The sequence below is a fragment of the Taudactylus pleione genome, unplaced genomic scaffold (genome assembly GCF_031769625.1).
Source record: "Taudactylus pleione unplaced genomic scaffold, aTauple2 ptg000314l, whole genome shotgun sequence".
Classification (NCBI taxonomy): domain Eukaryota; kingdom Metazoa; phylum Chordata; class Amphibia; order Anura; family Myobatrachidae; genus Taudactylus; species Taudactylus pleione.
In genome coordinates, this window is record NW_028284715.1 from 12,599,223 (window position 1) to 12,623,326 (window position 24,104).

The following is a 24,104-nucleotide window of genomic DNA, read 5'->3' on the forward strand; positions in this document are numbered from 1 at the left end:
GTAGCCACCCCCCGTCCCCGCCTACAAAACGGGGCGAGCTGTCGATCGACATCGACAGCCTCCCCGTTTGTAGTGAGTCCCGGGGCTTGCACATGCGTGCGTGCAGTACCCCACCATCGACCCACTTGCGAGCGGGTCTGATCAGGCCCTGTGTTCTAGGGACGGTCATCGGTGGTTTTCCATTGATGGTCAGCATCGATGGCACCATCAGTAATAACAATCTGTGGTGAATCATCGATGGTTTGCACCACTCTGGTCACCACTGCCGGGTGTCTGGCAAGCCGTGAGCTAATTAAGAAAAAAAAAAAAAAAGGGAGGCATGGCTTAGCAGATGGCGAGGGGGCGGGACTAAGCTCTGTGTCATGAGCAGAAAAAAAGCCCCAACGGGTTCCACTTTGCCATCGATGGCAGATAAGATTTGGCTCTTTGCCATTGGTAGTAAACTATCGACATTTGTACACTATTGATGGTCGATGGCCATCTCTACTGTATTCTTCTCAGTCTGGCTGCAGGTTCTGCATTGAGAACTAGTGATACAATGGACTAAGGGCCTGATTAATTACGGATCGCAAGTGTGATCGCGGCTGCGATAACGAACGCAGATCTGTTGTGAAAGTATGCTGTTGACAATCACAATGCTGTCGAAGCTTAATATACAATCGCCCACTTCCCATGTCTCACATCTATAATACCTTGCAATCCTGCAAAAACATCAGTAACATCGAGTACCATTACAGCAGGTCAGACCTTACTCAGAAATTGCTAACTTTCCTGCACGCAGTGAGACCTCAAGCTGCATATGCTGTTGCAGGCACTCCCCCCGTCACCATCCCCGAAACGGTCACTTCCTGTCAATCACACTGCGATGACTCTGCATGGTGTGTGCGATCGCAGTGTTGCATTCGCACACGCGCTTTGCGATTCATTCACATGCGCAGAAAGCAACAACTGGCCGGCTGCGTGAGTAATTGCAATTGCGATCCCTGATGAATCAGACCCTACGGTAGTTTAACTAATACAGTTAATCAGTGAATATTGGTAGTTTGATCAAGAGCGTGACAAATCGATAAAAAGTCCATTAAGACTCAGTGCAGCAAAACCATTTAATATTAAAGGATACAGCAGCAGTATAAAATTATCAGACACAGGTTCCTCAGCTGGAATATAGTATGTATCCTTTTTTATAACTTTTGCAATTTTTGCAGCTTTCCTTTTGCAATAGTTTTGTTCTTTCATTATTTTCCTGTTGATAACTTTCATTTAGCGACTGCAAAGCTGATTCAGTCCTGCATGTTGCTACTTCTGCGTCACTTTTCTCCTCAATTGATATGTTTGGTCCTTCCTCAGCAGTTAAAGAATCCCTTTTAATATGTTTCCTACAGATATCACAAATCATTTGATCACTATTGACATGTGGCTGTATATTAATCATCCATGGTAGCATCTTCCTTAATTGTTTTCTGTTGCTGCTATGTCCTTTTATATCAAATGGTTTGCAGCACTAAGTCCTAATGTACTTCTTATCCATTTGTCACACTCTTGATCAAATTACCACTATTCACTGATAAACTGTATAGGTTTCCAAACGGGGTCCTCCAGACACCCCAACAGTTTAAGTTTTAGAAATATTCATGGTTGAGCACCCAAAAAGCACATCCACTGTCCTACACCATAGACACCCTAACCTGCAGAAATCCTTGACACAATAAAAGCCTAGTAAGCAGTCATTACTACACGTTTCCTTGTGTTTGCCAGATACAGTATAAGGGTCATTCCATGCCAAATCATCAGAGCTTCCAACCCGACAGTCGATGACGTGATTCACGCTGAATCACATCATCATGGGCTCACACCCTGCTTCACAATGCTGTAATCTCGGCATTGTGTAAAGGTGGCTGGGCCATAATGACGCGAACGCCTAGTCATGCCCCCCCTGATCCGCTTCTAATGCCTGGTAATTTCCCCAGCCATGCTCCCTATGCTGCATCACTACGCCCCAGCTATGCCGACCTGGCTGCCCCCTCCCTGAGGCAATCATGTATCACTAATTCCCAAAGCAGAAGCTGCAGCCAGACTGAGTGGTGCAAACCATCAATGGTTCACCATAGATTGTTATTGTACCATTAATGGTTATCACTGATTGTGCCATCGATGGAAAACCACCAATGGCCATGCCTATAACACAGAGAGAAACGCTACAAGACAAGTATGAACTTGCCAGTTGCATGTTAGTGCAAGAAGGGTTCAACTGCCATACTTAATATTTTTTTTTTACTCCTGTTCCCAAAGGCTTCCCAAAGTGAAACTTATACCAAAGAGAGATTGTATTTAGGCGTATGACACATACTTTATGAAAAAATAATAATTAAACGTTTACTTTTTTAGATATTCAAGGTCAAAGGTCACCTCATGGGACCTCGAAATGTAAAAGTCAATACTTAAATATAAAGCTATTTTTTATGAAAACTGTGGTTCCTTAGCTTTAAAACAAGACCAACATGAAAGTTCTACCACAATAAGAAGCAAAGTTATGATTCGTTTTATTTGACCTGGCAAGCATAAATTTAAATTTTTTTGTCATGTTTGCAACACTGTTGCCTGAACTCCGTGTATTACTGAGGGCTAAAATTTTACATATGAAAGTTACTTTATGCCGTCTACCATACTACCAATTTTCACGAAAATCTGAGATGGTCGGGTTGAAAAGTTACTTTATCTTGTGATGATTTGGCATGGAATGACCCATTAGTGAAATCACTATGACATGGTGCATGGTCAGTGACAAGCTTTGCTTTGCCATTTGACCTTTTTGTCCTATATTCGTGTTGAAGAGCTTTGGGAATGGCTGTTTGCTGTACCTATATGAAGGACCGTATATGCTTTGAACTTTACTATTTAATACCATGACAGTGTTTAGTCAATGTACATTTTGCATTTATATTAAAGAAATATGGTTGGAGTTACTTTGTGTATTAAATATTTCTGCTGTTTATGTAGGCAGTTTAGTTTTATTTAACATCAGTGTAAGAACAAATGATAGTGTATTTCTTCTGTTGTATCATTGCCTAGGGAAGTTATATTCCATTACTGTGTCTCCTCTATTTATATACATTTATTTTACTCAACATTTCAGTATTTATTGTTTTGTAAAGTTTGTATAAAAGGCATTTTCTTTCATTTTGATTACTTTTGCAGTGTTTTTAATTGCGATACGTAGCAATGGCGTATAATATTAAAAAGCCGAACGTGGATGAGTCCCTGGCGGCCTCGGATATAATTGCATTATTGTTCTGGGGGTTTATTTACTAAAGTTCAATTTTGTTTCTGTTCGATTTTTCCGTTCGATTTTGGTTTGATTTTCCTAGAGGGGATTACTAAAGCCCAAATCGAACAAAAAAATAAATTTTGTTCAAAATCGATTTTCTGAAAAACATATATTTTTTTTCCCATAGAAGAATATAGGATACCTTCATTTATTAACATTCAGTTTCTTTATTTAAACATTTCTTTACAGGTGAACTATAGGTACCAGCGGGTACTTAATGCCCCGCATGCTGCTAGTTGTGGTTCTCCAAGTACCAGCATACGGGGGAGGCTTGCTGGGACCTGTAGTTCTACTGTTAAAGACAATTTTTACACTTATATTTTTACACTCAATTTTACACAATCAACCTGGCACCCACCGCCCAGGGGTCCCTGGGATAGCCTCGGGCTATCAGCCTAGGCCTGGGGTGCCCTGGAGAGGGGGATCCCTAACTCCCCAAGTATCCCCGGCCTGGGCTGACTAGCGTTCAGGGATAATGCTTTGGCCAGGGAGCCCGGTGATGGTTTCCCTGGCTGTGGCATTACCTGCTCGCTAGAAATAGCCAGGTGAAATTACAGGGGAACCATACGCATTTTTCCACTGTATTTACACAACCAGAACTGGCTATGAAAAGTCCCGGGCTGCTTGTGCTTTTAGGGGGGGGGGGATTTTTTTTTTTTTTTAAATGAACATTTAACAAGCTTTTTACACTAAGTTACATGCATGCATCTCACTGCTGTATGCATGCATCTGTGTCAAATAGAACTGCTCATGCTAAAAAGGAAAGCATGAGGCACTTCTATACATTTGGGGATTTGAAGTTCGATTTGGAGTGGGGTTTTGGTGTTTGATTTGTACATGAACATGCAAAATCGTACATCAAATCCCTTCCTAAACTGAAACAAAATTGAATTTGATTTGAAAATCGAATGCTTAATAGAATCTTGGTAAATTAGAGATTTGCTAAGGGATTTTGCAGTTCGATTTCAGTTGATTTAAGAGATTCATAAAAATGAATCCCAAATCGAACTTTAGTAAATTTACCCCCTGGAGTCCATTTCCAGTTCATCTGCATGTGATAATGGGTCAGATGCGCTGTTACTCCAATTGCAGACGGATGACAGACAAACGCTTGTGAGAGGGTAATTCCCTGCGGGGCTGTCACATTATTCAGGGCAATCGCACGATCTCATTGGTAATTTTGCATCATTAGCTCTCTTACTTGGCTAATATATTTCAGTAGGTGGAAACTGTGCATTATTTATAAGTATGACTAATTTATGTGGGCAATTCCCAATTAAGGACTACATAATATGCCTCCGAAGACAAGTTTAATTAAATATTAATAAAGTAGCAACACAGATATCATGAGGTAGTTGGAAGCCAACTTAACTTGCACCTGCCAAGCATGCTTACACTGCATATACTGTATTTTCACTGTTCTATGTCCCTGTCCTGCATTCTAGACTTGTCTGCTCCTGTGCTTCCTGCATCGCAGATGTTATGAATAGAATTTAGAGGTTAAGATGTCAGTTTCATAGAAATAATTTTTGTGCATAGATGTGCATTACTTATTTTATGTTTCTTTTGTGGGTTATGGAAGTGCTTAAAATGTTACTGCATTTCATACAGCAATTTCATTGTATGTCCCATTGCTGAATGCTCTATGTAATTCCCACTTGCAATCTTATCCTCAGCTCAGTTTACCAAATACCAAAAGAACAATAGGAAAGTTTGAGCCCAGAGTTCCTGTCGGTAGCTGAAAGACAGGTGCAGTTTTAGAGGATTTATGGGGGTGGATTATTTAGACTTCTATGTAGAGCTACCGCACACAGCAGCTGTGTACAACCAGCAACCCCTAATATAAAGCATATCGCCTAATAGTGTATATTCCTTGTCATCAACCTCTACTGTATCTGTGTAATGGCTCTTTACAAAATGATGCAAAAATGTTTACAATATGTGATTCAATATTAACTCGTATGATGCACTCTGTTGTAGATACTGTATTTGCTAAATCTGTCGTACCGAGCTGCCAAGATCACAATGTAATGGTTCCCGCGTGGTGGAAGTAATGTTTCAGGTTAATGTTGGGTACACATTTAGAGGTTGGATCAGTCAGTAGACCGATCTGCCATCAGAGTGGCCAATTGGTAAGCTGTACACACTCACCAATCGGCCGCTCGGTATGTCTGAGCTGACGTCACAAGTGGGAGGGCATTTAAATTTGCACGCACAGTTGAGATGTCAGTGTCGGCGGTCCCTGCAGCAAGTGTGTACAGGAGGACGGCCGTACGCCTGTACACACATGGAGATGCACCGCTGTTTCTTTCAGATATATCCGCATTGGCTGTGCTGCAGGGCCAACCTGATATGTCTGTGAATGACGTTGCTCACCGACATATCTGGTGCACCCACCCGCCAATGCACACTCGATATCACACGCCGATAGAACGAATGAGATTTCTCTAAGTGTGTACCCAGCATTACTATATATTATATATGTGTATATATATATATATATATATATATATTCACAGTACATTTACTTTATATGCACGTCTGCATAATTGCGCAAAAGTAGTAATACTATAGCAGCCAGACGTACGCAGTGAACGTTTGGGTTACATACCTGCTGCACCATGTCATACTTTATCAAATACAATTGGAACACCATGGGGGCAATTCAATTGAGCGCAATGTAAATAGCACTGGGAAGGTGTTCCCGGAGCTATTCAGTATATACTAGTGGATTTCTTTTCGCACACACTTCGGGGCAAGCAGAAATCCGACTAAGGTGCCGGCCGCGATGCTGTTTTTCAGCTTAGCGCTAACATTTTTGCGGCTGGCACTTAAGTTGGCAAATGCCGGTTGGCACGCCTAAACACACCTTCTAAATGCGTGCTAACCGGCATCTCCAGACTAAGTGACCGAACGCGGGGGAAACTATTTCATAGCTCCGGGAACTCCTTCCTGGCGCTGTTCACATTGCGTTAAATTGGATTGCTCCCCATTGGCGGTTAAACGCATTGTGCGATTTATGCGAACTGCATGAATGAGTAGGGAAATCATCCTGAACCCCAAAAAAGTGTTACATAACATTGTATGTGGCTGTAAGTACAGTATAGGAGGCTTTCGTAGGGCTGATTTTATAACTTTTATTAATGAATTAAAAATGATATCCAACATGATATATTAAGAAAAAAATACTATCTGCAAGATAAAAAAAAAAAAAAAACTTTTTTCATCAGCACATTACGTCCATATTAATGTCCCACTACATTTTCAGAGAAAGTGAATATTTTCTTTTCCATATTTTACTGCTTAACCACTTAAATGACAAATGTTTTGTACCAAAAACACTACTGAAATAGTCATTTAAAAAAAAATAAAGATATGTAATGTTTTATAATATAACCACCCGCCCCCTCACCTTATAGCAGAGGGGAAGAGGAACTGATTGTCAGTCCCTTCTGCTACAGCTGATCACTGCACACGCAGAGATCAGCATATTTGTGCTCTGAGCACTTTTCGTTTAGGTGCATGCGCCCCAGAGTTCCGTTTGCACTTCATCATGGCGTGAGATTTTGTTTGTGATGTCAGTGGTCACGGACCACGACATCACTCCTAGGAGGCCTAAACAGGAGGAGGAAATCTGTTCTGCACATGTGCAGAATGAATTTCCTCCATTACAGACTGGGGATTCGGAGAGACAGCGCTAATGCGTGAGATGCAACCTTGTCAGATAACGCACTCCTGGCCGTGGTCGCGTTTCATGCGTTAGTACCAGACAAGTGGTTAAACACCTTTTTTAATACATTATTATTCCTTAAGGGTCTACCATTTTGACTTTAGGTTAAGAAATTTCTAAAAAGTAATTAACTTTGGAGCTGTGGACTAGTAGCTGCGTTGTCCTTGTGAATTTCTAATTGAACAGCCACGGAATAAAATACCTAATTTACGGCTAATTAAGTCATACCATTGCATCGGTGTGTTCTGGGATTTAGCAATATTTGAACGACTGACACATTGTTTGTTATATCGTATAATGTGTACTCGGCTTCACTCGCGGGCCTTGCCCACAATTGAATAGACCCCCTTCATGTTCTAACCGACTTGCTCTCCAGTTTTTCATTGCATTTACTTTTCAAAGTTGGCTTCTAACAATATTAATTATAGTGTATGTTTATGTGGTAGGCAATATAGATTTATAAGCTTCACTGGGTGGGGAGGGACTGATGTCAATGATTGAATATGCTATTTAAGCCCTATGCTATACATAGCCGCTATAGAATATGTAGGTGCTGTTTAGGTGTAGGTTAATAAATCACAGAGGAAACCTAGATTTACGATATAATCCATGGGTATGTGGAAGCTATTGCTTCATGACAAGTTCTGCATGCTTCATTGCTTGAGCACGTACTTGACAACAGGAGAGTATCTCTGGCTCCGAGAACTTTATAGATGAAATTTTCATTGTGACACTTTTTCTATGTAATATGTGCACGATTCTATTCAACGCAAAGTGAATAGCGCCGGGAATCGGCTCCCGGAGCTATTCAATTCATTTGCGCTGTTAAGCTTGACTAAGGATTTCTTCTCGCATCCCTCCGGGGATGCGAGCAGAAATCTGACAAAAGTCCAGACACGATGCTGTTTTCTGCCCTTAGCGCCAGGAACACAGCATCGTGCCGGGAAGTTTAGTCAGAGAATCGCCGTTCTCGCGCCTAAACACCCTGTTTAAGGCGCGAGAACGAGCCTTCCCCGACCTAACTTCACGCAGCATTGAATGGCTCCGGGAGCTTATTCTCGGCGCTATTCACTTCACGTTTAATTGAATCGTGCCCTTAGAGTCCCTTACTCTCCATAAATGGGAGCCAAGCATTCCTTAGGCAGAGTCATTCAACACTGCCCGAGGAAGCAGCCAGGTGCTGTGAAACGCATTGCCGTTTTAAGTGAGCATTTAATTAAATTTTTTTATGCCAGATTTTTAACTTGCGATACTGTGTTTTTAAATTATCTTTTATGTTATTTGTATTTTTAATTGCTCTTCTAATCATTGTTGCTTACAACGGTGAAAACTTTTTTATTTTTTTTTATTTTAAAATTTTGTTTTTCGATGACAACGGTGAATTGTATTAAGATGTTATTAATTTTATTTAATAACATCATTTGCTTATTTGTTATCATTTTTTAGTTGTGCAGTCCAGATGTCTTGTTTGGATAAGAGGGTGTTTGATCACTTATATTAAGTACTGACACTACCTTTAACAGTCCAATATTGCTTTGCTCCCATTTATGGAGAGTAAGGGGCTCGTGTTACATAGCTGGAGTGTCACAACACAGTTTTGATCTAGAACGTACCCTTTATTGCTGGAGACACTCTCCTGTTGTCAATTCTATTTCCTTTGTGATACCCACTAGCTCTCCTAAGGTCGCAGAGATTGGGCACCCGTTGGTGCTGCCCTTACATTCATGTTTACATTAAACACATTTTTGGTAAGGTTCATGAGTGCCTCTTGCATGTCTTATGACCCATTAAAGCCTATGTACAGGAACACGTTGTGTTAGTTGTGACCCGTTTACAAGCAACAATTGCACAGCATTGCACAAAGGAAGTAATACAACAATGACCACATTTTAACTATTACACAAGTATTCCAAAATAGGGAGGGAACCCTGGTTACACAGTGAAGGATACACATTTGCCCATCCACACTCACGGGGGAATTCAGTTCTGCACGATGCCGTACGGTGCACATATCGTCCAGTTACGGCAGTCCCGACATCGCAGGATTAACTTGCACTATGGACGGTATGAGAGGGAACCTGCGATGTGCCATTCCATAACGCCACATTGCACCGATGACGAGGAATTGAATTCCCCAATAGTCTCATTGCTAAATTTGGTTTGCCTTCCTTATAAGCTTAGCCGGTATCAATGCATTAAATCCTAAGGGCTATGACCGTCCTCGCTTCTCTCTCATGCTTCTTCCTATGTGCATTTATCCCGCGGTTTACGGTTCATGTGATGTGTTGACCTCATGTCTGTTGTTTTTTTTTTTTTTTTTCATCAGCAAACTTAAAAAGCTGAGTGAAGACAGCTTGACGAAACAGCCAGAAGAAGTCTTTGATGTTTTAGAAAAGCTTGGCGAAGGGTAAGTGTAAAATGTAATATTCTTTTTATCACTTGTGCTGGGAATCCGGGATAAAATGCGGTCTGTTAGCTTTGCTTTTTAAAGCGCGGTTGTATAATGTTTTATTAGACCTTTTTATAATGCATACATTGAAATGTTCTGGGAGATCTCACTTCTATTTACGTACAGGAACACTCTAATATTGAAAAATATTAAAAATGATCAATGCCAAAATCTTTACATAAAAACACTCAGGGTTTTCATTCCACTTTTGTTGTCTGGTACTTCAATACCTACGAGCAGAGTTTTCTGTAAAAGTTAATATGTTGATTTGGATTTTATTATACACAATAGAGGGGGTTTCCGTTAGGACAATTCATTTCCCCTAGCTCTGTTTTTGTTTTTTAATCTTTTTATTCGTAACGTTTCTTGAGTGTCCCTGTCCAATATATGGTATTAGTGAGATGTTTTATAGACTTTATTGAAAACCATATAAAAAGTTTGTTATATCACAATTTAGTTATAATTCTTTATATCATGAAGACATTTTGGCACATGTTTTAATTCTGTATATAAAGAAAATAAATGTTTGGTCTGTACAGTAACGCTATAGTACGTTCTCAGTCTCCTGTTTTGTCTTTGTTTGGGCAGAATTAATATTTTGTAGCTGTTTTTCGATTCTTGCATTCACGTGACGACTATTAAGTGCAAAAGGTAATTGTAAAGCAAACAGTAGTAAAGTCAGTAGCAGATTCAAGCTCTGAGCAGTTACCTGCTTTAAGGTTTTGTTAGCAGAGAGGGTAGTTGTGCAATATTAAGGCTCAGTAACCATAGAGGGGAATAAGCACTCTATATTAAATTATTATTTATAGGCCGCCACAAGGATTTCACAGCGCTGAACAGCGATGAACTTTAATAGATACATAAATATTGCAAAAATACACTGGATAACCATAAATGCAAAAAGCAAAGACGGTAAGGGGGGTTAGGGGAGGAGATGGTAAGATAGAGAGACTGACTTGTAAAAGAAAGCAATGGTGGGTTATACAGGGGAAGGGGGGGCAGTGTGGTGTAAACAATTATCAATGAGCCTGGCCAGACAGTCGGGGTCAGAGTCTCAGTTGGTAGAAGTACAGACAGGGGAACGATAATAATGTTATTAATATAGCACTTTTTGACTTAGAGGACTCATAGTGCTTTACATTTGCCTTTACAGCACAAAATACAAAACAAGTGTAACAAGGCACATTAGTGAAATGCTTGGGTGAACAGGTGAGTCTTAGTTTATATTTGAAGGATTCTAGAGTGGAGGCTTCTCGAACTGTGCGGGGAAGTGAGTTTCATATAGTGGGAGTCACAAAGCTGAAAGCTCGACAACCAAATGAACTCCGGGAGATTCTAGGTACTGTTAATAGTCCTTCGTCAACGGATCGCAATAATCGAGTGGGACAGTAAGGAATCAGAAGCTGCTTCAGGTTCCTCTGGCCCTAGTCATGTAGGAATTTACAGGGAGCCAGTGAAGGGAGTAGAGAATGGGTGTTATGTGGCTCGAACGGGGCTTGATGGTTAATAGCCTGGCAGCTGCATTTTGTACCATCTTCAAGCGGTGCAATTCTTTTGCTGGGAGACCCAGGTAGAGGGCATTACAGTATTGAAGGCATGATGATATAAATGCTTGTTGTGACTTTAGGCAGATCTTCTGGGGGAATTTAGTGTTTGATTCTGGCTATGTTCCTCAGATGAAAGAATGAGGATTTGATTGTGGCTGATACCTGATGTTTAATTTTCAAGCCACTATCCAGGCAACACCAAGATTCCGCACATGTTCAGTGTTTTGTAATTCTGAACCCCCAAGCGTAAGTCCTGTTGGTTGGCTATGCTGCAGCCTTGTCCTCTGACCTATCATAAGGACCTCTGTTTTATCAGGGTTCAGTCACAGCCAACTGGCACTCATCCACTTGTGGAGCTCAGCTAGGCAGCTATTTAGGGCTGGTATTGGGTTCTCAGTACCTGGAGCAAAGGACAAATACAGTTGAGTATCATCTGCATAGCAGTTGTAGACCAGGCCATGATGTCTGATTTTCACCCAGTGGCAGCATGTATACTGCAAAAAGTGGAGATAGTATAGAAACCTGTGGGATACCACATGCCAGTGGCACTGGTGATGAGTATACTCCAGTGGAAGGTCTCTGTGACCTGGCGGTGAGAAAATTATTTGAGCCAGCTAAAGACTCTGCCATCCAGTCCACAGAAATATTTCAGGCGCTCAATTAGAATCTCATGGTCCACGGTATAAAATGCTGCAGAGAGATCTAGAAGGTTTAAGATTGAACAGTCACCTCTGTCTCTTGCACACTAGTGACAGGGATAGTGCTAGGACGGGAGAACGAGGGAGGAGGGCCCTGCCTGTGATGGCTTACAGTCTATAAGGGTGGGGTGAACTGGGAGAAAGGATAGGTATGTGGTAAGAGGTGCTTAGTGGAGAATTATGATGGCTGATGGTTTGTATGCAGTAGTGTGATTTGAGGGCTCCTATGAGGGTGAGTAGAATGGGCGAAAATTAAAATTCCACACAGGCTGTCAGTTTTTATTATTTGTTAGATCATTTCTTAGCAGAATATATTGTTACCTGCATCCTCACAGTGAAGGCATTACATGCAACCCTCATATCCTCCACACCAACATCATATCTAGAGGATAATAATGCAGAATGCACAGATTGCTGTTTTTGCTACTGATTTCAAACCTAAACACATCAAATTAGGTAACTGCATGTGATTCCTATCACTAAAGGGAGGTCCTTTAGATATAGGTAGTGTTAGATATAGGTGTATCTATCCAGAATTGACAGGAAATCACTGATATTCACAAAAGTTACTGTGTGTGCGCCTATTTATCTATTAAAAAAGAAGTATTGCCATCAGAATACAACATGAAGTCTTTTTTCCTGGCCTAGCTGTAAAACTGGTGGTGTGTAAGTGGGTGAACTAATCTGAAACTGCAATCCATCACCCCCTCCATTCAGAAACCGCAATCTATCGCCCCCTTCCCCTTCACTGCCATTTTGGAATGGCAAAAAGAAATGGCTTGCAGTTAGGTAGTAAATGCAGCTTTACAATTAATAATATATATTTAAAAAAGAAAAAAGTAAACTTTTCAGGAAGATCAACATAACTTTTGATCTGTAGATTTCAGTTTAAACGATCGTCAAACCAATAAAAATCTCGTTGTGTGGAAATTGTGATCCATTTCTTACAGCAGGGCTTGACAAATTTTTCTAAAATCTAGGAGCCAGGATGAAATTGTAGGAGCCAGACCACCGTCCCCCCCCCCCCCCCCCAAAAAAAAAAAATTACAGGAGTGAGTGAGGAGCACAGCTCTGTGTTATACACACTATACTAGTCCACAAAATGGTCGTAGTTGAATGGATACAGTAAAATGGAGGCTCCCTCACTGCTCTGCACAGCTCCCCTGCTCCACCCCCCACCCTCCAGTAATAACGGACCACATTTCACATAAAACAATGGTGCCAGAAAGTACAACAAAACCCCCCTCCCCTCGTGGTCACGCCACTATCCCTCTGAAGCTGCTCCGCAATCCCTGGCCATGCATAGACCCTTCTACCGGGGAGCTCTATGCAGCTGGAGATAGGAGACAGTAGACAGCCGGGACGTACAGGAGGATCAGCGTAGACTGGGACAGACAGCAGGGATCAGAGCAGACCAGGATGGAGAGGAGTCGTCAGCGCAGGCCAGGACGGACAGAGGCACAGCAGTCACCGCAGGTGACGCTCAGCACATGCACTCCTGTGCATGATATGAACACCGCAATACTGTAGACAGGAGTCTCCGCCAGAGCTGATGAGGATCTGCTTCCTCCCTCACTGCAAAATCTAGTAGCCAGGCAGCAAAATCTGGTAGCCATGGCGACCTGGCCTCTGCGATTTGTCGAGCCCTGTCCTAAAGGGACTTTATTGCTTATACATTATTTGCATTACTGTAACCAGCAGCTCCAGACAGACATGATGTCGCTTTACTGCCTTATCACTTAGGGCCTATTATTATTTTTACGGCACCACAAGGGGTCCGCAGCACCTAACATGGAACATAGACAGAAACAGTATGAACAAAACAAGAGCAAAGTCACTTAATGTACAGAACGTTGCAGGATATGGACAATGGTTTTTTTTTTAACATTGTTGCATCAGCAGTCATAATACCCAAAGGATTGGTGACGTTGTAGGCAGTGGGGATGAGATGATGGTATAAGTGAGTTAAGGCAAAGCACGTGAGGGAAAAGGGCCCTGCTTGTGAGGGCTTATATTCTATGTTCTCACTATGTGCTATGTAGTCAGCAACCCTCTCATACAAAAAAAATGGAATTTCCCACTTACTTGAACTAAAAGTACTGTAACCCTACAGGTCAAATGTTATAGCTTTGTGAGATTTCGGCAAGCGAGCAGTAAAATTTAAAGCTGCAATTTTTAGTAAGGCTAAACCAACCTCAGTACTTACAGAATCCCACACCCTATTACATTTGGGCCTATATGTTTTACGTTCCGTTAATGAAAACTATTGAAATACTCTTGCTATAGAACTTTATGTAGTCTCTGTGATGGTGCGAGGCTGGTGCCCATTTGTTGTGTTTTTTTTTTTTTTTCCCATAACCCCTCGAGTATTTCCCCAGATCTCTGCTGGCATCATCTGGTAGTGTGATATTCCTCTGAGTACAGTAGTTTTGCGGCACGCCCATTGTGGTCCTGACCCGGCCCGGAAAGTACTTGCAATTCACTGTGCTAGTTACAATGAAATATAATGTTTTGCGTTAATTGTCCCAGCCCGTCTGTATGTGCTATGCAGGGGAGAAGAGGCCATGTGTGGTGGATTTAATGCTTGCTTCAAGGTGAACAGGACCCAGGGGGTCTCTGTATTTTGTTATTGCTGCTAACTAGTGCACAAGTCACTATATTGTAAATCAATAAAGTGATACAGGAGGACCCAGTGACAGGTCCCCTTTAATGATAGCTGAGTTGCACATCTGTGCCTGGCCAAGTACGCCCCTGCCAAATATCTAATGAAGCTGAGCGTAATGCTGCAGAACAGTTCACTATCTTTATGAATGTTTTACAAAACTGGAATGCTTTGCCCACAATGACCATTAGTTCTGTGAGATCCTGGTAGCAGTAACCAGTAACATAGTAATAAAGAATGTAATAATCCACTATACATGTATAAAGAATATAATCCACTATAAATATATAAAAAATGTAATAACCCACTATAAATATATAAGGAATGTAATAACCCACTATACTTATATAAATAATATATTAACCCACTATACTTGTATAAAGAATGTAATAACCCACTATACGTATATAAAGAATGTAATAATAACCCACTATACGTATATAAAGAATGTAATAATAACCCATTATACATATATAAAGAATGTAATAATAACCCACTATACATAAAGAATGTAGTAACCCATTATACATATATAAAGAATGCAATAATAACCCACTATACATATATAAAGAATGTAATAAAATTCTGATAACTGAATACATGGATAGTTAAGTATTCCTTAAAACGGATATACTGCAAAAGGCGCTTTAAAACCTGAAAACCAAAAAGTTAATAAAAAATATATATATTTAATATAATACACATAAACAAAACTGAATGCTCCCGGGAGTGAATAAATGATAACAAATGACAATCAATAATCTCAATAATATGAGAGCTTGATGCCTGGTAATAACTGGTAGCAAAAAAGCCTAAATTGAAACCTCAGTAATGCTGATTGCAAAACCGGATAGTAAATAGCAGTCTCAAATAGAAATGAAGTATCCAGTTCTAGTTGTAGCAAAAAGGTATAGTGTAAATGTATCTTCCACATGTATTTGAATAGAGCGCAGATGTACACATTACCCTTGAAGAAGTTTGTGGAACGGACGAAACGCATTGGGAAACTCCATACCTGCCTTTCATGAACTTGCCTGAAAGATCAATAAGGGTGGAATTCAATTGTTTTTTCGCGGCCCGCATCTCTCGTCTAAAGTGACAGGAGATCGTGGGCCGCTATACAATTGTCCAAGATTTTTGTGCTGATCGCGCCCATAGAGGTCAGGTTTAGCTGCATAAAGCAGCTAAACCCGACCAAAGTGCTGGGCGCGATCGCGAAAAGTGATGTTTGGGCGCCCAAACTAGTCACTTTTCGCACATCTCAGCTTTCATCCACCAGGGGCTGCGAGCTGAAATGTAGCGCTGGCAGCTCATCGTGCCCGACAAGAGCAAGAATTGAATAGCTCCGTCGGGCGCGATAGGGGCTGGAAAGAATTGAATCCCGCCCTAAATGAGATAAGCACTTGGAACTTTTTGCCACATACTCACTTTTATTTATACTTTACATCAGAAATGGTCTTTGTTTACTATGAGATTGTTCTTTTAAACATAGACTTCCTGCTATATGTATACTTTTACTCTCTCATATTTTCTCTCATTTTTTAAATATTGCTTTTTGTGTATTTTTAGATTATCAATTGTTATAATAATTATTGGAAATATTTTTATGAAATATTTGTCTTTTTAAACGAGGTATATTCTTTTTTCTAAGAGCGATTTTAGAGATTCACAATTTTGTCATTTTTATATAGAAGTTTTATTCATAAGGGTTTTTTTTTTTTTTTTTTAATTAATTTTCACACACACATTTGTATTTTATATAGGTATTCAGTGATCTTCCCATAGGGATACACCTATTTCACTGACACTTTATATATTTATATATCTATTCTTAAACCTATATATTAGGACTACGCATATTTATTGTTTTACCTATTAGTGATCTATTATATTACTCATACTTGAGCACCGTTGTCGCTATAGATCAAATTTATTCCAATAATATTTTTTCTTTATAATAGCAGAGTACCACTGCTATCTATACCTCTTGTGTTATTTTACACCTACAACCTGGTGGGATAGTATGATTAGGTACACTATTATTATTATTTTATATCTCAACGATTGCATAAATATAATCCAGGTGGCGCTGATCTATTCTATACTTTTTCGTATATCATCTCTTAGTTAACAAAAATATGCACCACAGGCTGCCTCATAACTTTGCTGCCTTACAGTACCTTCGGTTATAGGTTTGATTTTCACATTACTTTCTGTGTGAAGTTTGTATGTTCTCCTTTTGAGTGAGTTTCCTTCCACAATCAAAAACAACCCTCCAGTAGGCTAATTAACAAAAGAACATGAACCCTAAAATGTATCTTTGTGTAGGGAAAATAGACTGTAAGCTCCACTGTAAAGCCCTGTGTAATATATGAGCGCTATATATATATATATATATATATATATATATATATATATATATATAAAAAACTTTATTTACTATTGTGGCACCAGACTGGCCAAGGCCTTGGTACATGGGATATCCTAGTTGGTGTGATGGTCGTGGCGTATTGCTTCAGATCGGTAACTTTAGGCACTGTTATTGCCCGTGGTTAGTGCATGTGGCTTTAATGGTTTGGCTTTGGAAACCATGCCCCTTAAGTAAAAGGGCTTCTCCTACAGAGTGGGTGAGCTCATTCTCTGAGCTAGAAAGACCATTGTAGCAAAGAATCATCATATAGTGTGTTAGACTTTAATGTTGCAAGAAGAGGAAGTATCTTCTACTTAGCCTGCTTATTTCTGTTTTTAGGGGATGGTTTGGTTAATGGGTTAAAACTGATTTGCTTTAAGGTCCAGATATCTGCACTATGTTCTCTTCAAGAAGAGGATGGAACCTTTTCCTGAAGGGGATGTAGTTAGCACTCCAGCGGTTGGGATGCTGGAGCTCAGAATGCCAGCATCACAACGGTAAGTATTCGGGTTAGGGGGGAGAGTTAGGCACTAGCAGGAGTGAATAAGGTTAAGCTGCGGGGGAGGGTTAGGCTGTGGGAGGGGGGGGTTGGGTTGGGTCAGGTTGCAGGGGTGGAATGTTAGGGTTAGGCTTGTGGGTTTTAGGGGTATGGTTAGGGTACTTACCCAGCTGGGTCAGGAATCTGACTGTCGAGATGCTGGCATCCCGTGCCCTGAAGTGCAGGTCTTTGTGTAGGGTGTGACACCTGAGGCGCCCACATTAGTTCCTCTGGATGTGAATTGACTGCAACACAACAAACTTGTTTTGAATCACAGTCGATGTGAAGTGTGAAAACGTTTTTCTCCTGGCTAGTTCCACGGCCAGCAAGTGTCTGAGTTAGGCGCTCTGACTGGTGCTTAAACAAATGATGGTTCACTTCTTTGATCTGCCATGGTTTACATTAGGGCAGGTATATCTGTTCTGTACAAATGTGAGGGCACATTCTACAGCACTAATGAGCGGCACTTTGATGGCTAGGCACGGGTTGGGTATAAAATTCCGTCTGTCGGGATGCCGCTGGTCAGAATACCGGCAGCTGCATCCCGATGGCCAGAATCCCGATACCCATAGGAAGCGAAGGTGAGTATTTTTCTATCTCCTACCCTAATCTCCCCCCTTACTGCCTAAACCTAACCTCCTCCTCCCTGCACCCTAAACCTAGCACTCCCTACCAAGTGGCTAACCCTAACCCTCCCCCTAATGCCTATCCCTAACCCCGCTACCTAACCTCCCCCCTAACACCCTGATACTTACCTTCGGGATGCCGGTGGTTGGGATACTGGTGCCGGGATCCCAACCTGTTGGGATTTCGGCGCCGGTATTCTGACCATTGCTATCCCGCACGCCGGGATGCCGGCTACATCCCATTTTGCTGCCATGATCTAGGTAAGGCACAGGTTCTCAAACTTGGTCCTCAGGACCCCAAACAGTGCATGTTTTCCAGGTCTCCTTACAGAATCGCAATTGAAATAACTCCACCTGTAGATCTTTAGAATGTGTCAGTGACTAATGACTACACCTGTGCATCTGCTGGGTGACCTGCAAAATGTGAACTGTGTGGGATCCTGAGGACAGAGTTTGAGAACCACTGAGGTAAGGTAATACAACCTTTACCCATTTGCACTAGTTTTCTTAAGTGTGGCTGTTTTCCTGAATATATAATGACTTATAAAAAAAATGAGCACTGGTAATAGTGCTTTGAAGAATCATAATTTACAAGAACACATCCATGAATGCTATAATACTGCCATTTGTATTGTTCCTCTATTCCATACATCTGCCTTGGTGTCTCTATCAAAAGGTTTCTATTTAATACAAGAAACATCTGTTCATGTTGTCTAGTTTTTGATTATATTAGCTTTCTATTTCTGCTGTATTGTGATGCAGGATCTCATCTAAGGGAACATCTGTTATTATGACAGTGACTGGTTTACTCAGCAAAGCCTTACAGTACAACAATTCCAATTTTTAGACTTCCGTTAAAACATGGAGGGAGGGGGGCGGGGAAAGGTTGGTCATTGTAGGGTATGTAAGCACCTATAGGACTTTGGCACTTTAAAATAATCTATATACAATACCTCCTCCACCATAATTCTCTTCACACAGAACTAAAACAGCTAAAAAACCGTGAAGGCAATGGGAGATTATATTGTAGTGCCAAGGAGTCATAAGGACACGTTTATTAGGATCTACTAGGATACAAGAAGCGTCCAGCAGCTGGGCCCATCTCTCTTCCTCCATTGGTGATCTTCGCTGTCTCCTTTGTGACAACAGCTGCACCAAACATGGGAAACAACTATCCAGGCTCTGTTTTCAGTACAGAAAAGAAAAACACCAGGCAGATAGCTACTTCTAGCTGGATAACCACTGCAACTTGCTTTTCCCTCCTCTGTAGCCATTCCTGCAGGGAGCTCTGTGTTTTTTCCAGCTGGGCCCCAAAGGACAGAACCATACACAAAACCAAGAGAGAAATAACACCCTTAATAACATTTAGCTTTATAAATGTTCCCTCAATATATTCAGATATATATTTTTTTTTTTCACAGAATGTATACAAATCCCATTTTCTTTTGTCATCCTCTTGGCTGGAAAATGTACCATGAGAACGTGCCAAAGCTGCCTCCCCCCTGCCAGAACCTTTCAGCCGACCTGGTGTCCTTAGCTGATACAGCATTAATTCTGCAAACTTTTGCAAGACTGAGCACGAAGTGGCTGCCCGAAAGAGCTGTTCAGAAGAGGCACTGTACCTAGGGGAAGCAGTCGGGAAGCCGACGGACGTAATCCCGTCCACCGGCTTCCCGACTGCTTAATCCTGGCAAGGCACTAATGACAGGCGTCGAAATCCTGACGCCTGTCATTAGACCTACGCCGGGAGCCCGACACCCGGCTTACTGATCGAAGGTTAGCCGAGCGCGGACAGCTGTGGGGGGGGTTAGGTTAGGGGCTCCCGAGGGGGATTTAGGGTCAGGCACCCCCATGGGAGGTTAGGTTCAGGATAGGGAAAGGGGGGGGGAGGTTAGGGTTAGGCACCCCCCCGGGGGGAGGTTAGGGTTAGGCACCCCCCCGGGGGGAGGTTAGGGTTAGGCACCCCCCCGGGGGGAGGTTAGGGTTAGGCACCCCCCCGGGGGGAGGTTAGGGTTAGGCACCCCCCCGGGGGGAGGTTAGGGTTAGGCACCCCCCCGGGGGGAGGTTAGGGTTAGGCACCCCCCCGGGGGGAGGTTAGGGTTAGGCACCCCCCCGTGGGGAGGTTAGGGTTAGGCACCCCCCCGGGGGAGGTTAGGGTTGGGTACCCACCTGGGGGGAGGCTAGGGTTAGGCAACCCCCCGGGGGACTTGGGTGTAGGCAGCGGGGAAGGGGGGATTAGGGTTAGGCACTTAGAGGGGGGGATTAGGGTTAGGCACTTAGAGGGGGGGATTAGGGTTAGGCACTAAGAAGGGGGATTAGGGTTAGGCACTTAGAGGGGGGGATTAGGGTTATGCACTTAGAGGGGGGGGATTAGGGTTATGCACTTGGGGGTTAGGCACCCCTAAGGGAGGGTTGGGGGGGGGGAAATTAGGTTAGTTAGTACTTACCTTAGGACGATCGGGATTTCCTCCTCTGTCGGGATGCCTCTTTCGGGATTTGAACTGCCGGCTGCATGGTAAATCATACTGATTCCAGGTGCAAGGTGTCCGGCTTCTATGGTGCCCGAGCTGCCTCTGTGGTCTGCCACTCCCCTGCTCCCAGTCACGCACACAATGTGGGCTGGTCCTGCCAGGACCGCTGAGGGGGGCCCGGGTGTCGGCAATTGATTTGGGGCTGGTCTGCCAGCTGATTACTGCTGCTGCAGCGGCAGGCAGACATGGAGAGACAGAAGCGCCAGTCACGAAGAAATCAGAGCTGGCAGACCGGCAGCTAGTCAGCAGTGGCAACTCCTGATTGGCTGCCTGTCAGCGAGCTCCGATTGCCTCACGACCGTCAGATTCAAGTTGCGCCGCCACTGTTTATCCATATCTGCCGCTGCCTGCCAGTGCGAAAGCTGTAATTAGTTGGTGGCCCAGCCCTAAATCCACACCTGCTGGCTGCTGATGGCACACAGGGGGAGGCGAGAGACTGCTGGAGGGACACGAGGAGGTGAGTTGTTGGGGGGGAGGCATAATAAGCACAGCGTGAACGCTATAGTGACTTTTTACCACAAAACCACCACACCACGAACTTAGAGTCTGCAGTATAGTGGTAGTACTTATTTAATTGTTTCAGCTTTTGTAATTACATTACTTATTGGGATTACAATATATATATATATATTTATATTAGGGATGTGCAGGCTCGGTTCTACTCGGTTCCGTTCGGTTCTTTTTACCGGATCTTATTGGGTTTCAGCTGTCACGAGTTTTGGATAGCCAATAAGATTCAGTAAAAAGAACCGAACGGAACCGAGTAGAACCGAGCCTGCACATCCCTAATTTATATATATATTTATATATATATATATATATATGATGATCATTGTATGTTTATGCTTACTTATGCATTTTTTTTTTTTATTATGCATAAAAATATCTTTTAACTGATTAATAGTCCTACACATATTACTGATAAGTGCGCTGAATATTACATTAATTGATTTTCATATTAAGTGTAGGAAGGACTTTTTTATTTTTTATATCCAAAGGCAGCACTAAACAATTAGCAACACAAGGGAGTAGCGCAAACGGAACCTATGTAAAAAACTTAATGCTGGTCAAACTACACCACCCTGCCATATTTGGTGGAGCCAGGTCCAAAACTCTGGCTGTGCATAAAAGACAGACAGACAGACACACACGCTTTCTCGCTTATTATATAGATTAAAGAAAACTTCAATCCGCTAAGGGCAACATCACCGTTTTAACCGAGCTGGAATAAAGGCACCTCACAATATCAACCGCAGTGGCTTGCCCCCTTCAGTACTTTATTACAATAAAGTAAGAACTGGTCATAGCCCTTTGAAGTCACATCATTTCCAAAAGACACATTTATGTCCTGCCAAGATACACCATCCTCATACAGTTTGTGCCGATTAGTCTTATTAACAGCTCTTCTATAGTGCCACCATATTATACAGGGCTTTAGGGTGACTGCCCTTACACTTTGGACCTCTAGATCCTCTATTGCGATTAATGGATTTATAAAATCAATAGATCAGATCGTGATCATTACAATGTGCTAAGTTTATGCATAAGAGTGGATAGATAGTGATGGTGCTCATAGTTAATGATGAAATTTTCGATACATGAAGCTGATCTTCCAGAGATAAAAGCATGGTATATGTGTATAGGTATATGTGGTTCTAATTACCATCCCTGCATTATTAGCAGCAGCAAACCTGAAGATGCAGGCTGAGGCTAGAGTGTAGCTGAATGCCAGTTACTGCGATCTGGTCAGGCTCCTTATGCAGATGCATCTGGTCTGTACACGCCTCCTCCTTCCTAGGAAACGGTGCACGACTGAGCCTGTGTGTTGTGGGATAGCTGAGGATTAGGGGAGTTAGTGTATCAGGACGGCGAAGCTGTGATCGCAATGGTGTTAACCTGCTGGTACACAACAAAAATGTCATGATTGATCTTGTCTTCATCTGTCCTATGAGACCATATCGGTATCAAATTAAATAAATGAATATTCCTAATCTCTGGGTGTAATGATAATATAGAACAGTAAATTCAATTTACAGTGTACCAAAATGGTGTGTTGTATATACAATACAGCACTGCCTTGCTCCATCCAGCAATGCTTGATGGGGTTATTAGATCCATACTGGTAATCAAGGACTTGATATACAGATGTGTCCTTGCTCATCAGTGCGATATACCTGGCGTGAGTAAGCTGCCAGGTCCCAACGTTGCTAGCATCGGGCATTTTTTTGGGGGGTGAAAATGCATCTGCTTTGTGACTAGGATGCTCCAAGAGCGCTTTACAGACTCACACAGATACACAAGTGTCGCATCAAATTAATCCGCACAGTCTCCTGGTGCATCCTAGTCATATCGCATTGCGACTCATTTTTCGGCAAATGAAAAACCAAACGCCCTGCTAGCAGAGTCTCACGGGACCAGGAGCGCCAAGAGGGGCTGGTTGGCGCGACTGCAGCAAAGACAAGTGAGGACACATCTGTATTGATGACACCCCACCCCTGCCCAGCTCCTAGTGTGGTACTCGGCAGTTTGGTTAGCTATGTGAAGTGGCCCACCAGCTGAAATAATTCTGACCCTCTTGTGGCTATGGACACGTCCCCTGTCCATGCCCCCTGTGGTAACCCTAATAAGAACAGGTTGGTGCGAAGTGAAACAGACCAGCTCTTGCTGAATAATAACCATTAGAATTCTTTGTACAGAAGCTGGTTGAGGGATCTGCTTCAGATTACATACTGCTCGAATGCTAAAACTGCAAAACCTTATCTTACTGATCTGCCTCGGAGCCTGCTGGTTTCCTCCTGTAAGCCATGGCACTCGTACATTAACATTGTGGCCAATCACAGGTGTGTTCTGCTACTTTAAAGTTTTTTGAAATGACTCCCGATCTTACATGAGACACATGGCTTAAGCTGGGTAAACGCGACGCTGCGATGTGATGACACATCGCGTATGGAGTACACTGCACGATCCGGCATACGATGGCACAGTGTGTCGTTGCATGTAATTGCACAGTGTCATTCAATGCATTATCCCATCTGCTGTGCGGAACAGCACAGGGGACAATGTGACGAATGACCGACGGAATGATGGATCGGGCGTACACACTATATGATGTGTCCGATCAATCGCTCTGATTCGTGCCGTATCAATATATTGTAAGATATAGTATAGTGTGTATCCAGCTTTAGTTTTTAGCTAGCCAGTAGCTGTTTGGCACTTAAAGGGGAAGTGTAAAACTGGCTTTTCAAAAACTAGTTTTTATACATGCACAGGGATCAAATCGCTTGCTCTGACACATTCACGTGAATGGAAAATATGTAGCATCTTGCGAACTTTATTGCTTCAGTGTGACAGCAGAAGAGCATTGTCCACACAATTAAATGCATCACTACAAAATCATACAAGTGGTAGGAAAATTTTATAAAAGTGTAACTTAGGAGAGGATGAACCCTTGCTGACCCTCTTGTTTCCTCATTATTATTATTTATACACAAGGGGTCCGCAGCGCCTTACAGAGTACATAAGCCGAAATGGGTCAATCCAATTAGGTGCGAGTTGACATTTTCTCAGCAAAATCGTATTGCGAATTCA

The 24,104-nt window shown here is 42.3% G+C and overlaps 1 protein-coding gene across 1 annotated transcript in view; it reads left to right on the forward strand.

The window, feature by feature from the left end:
- Positions 1 to 24,104, forward strand: part of STK3 (serine/threonine kinase 3) — a 240,699-nt gene that overhangs the window by 10,869 nt on the left and 205,726 nt on the right. Inside the window, exon 2 of the mRNA XM_088442695.1 lies at positions 9,382 to 9,462. Coding sequence (XP_088298821.1) covers positions 9,382 to 9,462 — 81 coding nt within the window. The remainder of the gene's footprint in view (positions 1 to 9,381; positions 9,463 to 24,104) is intronic.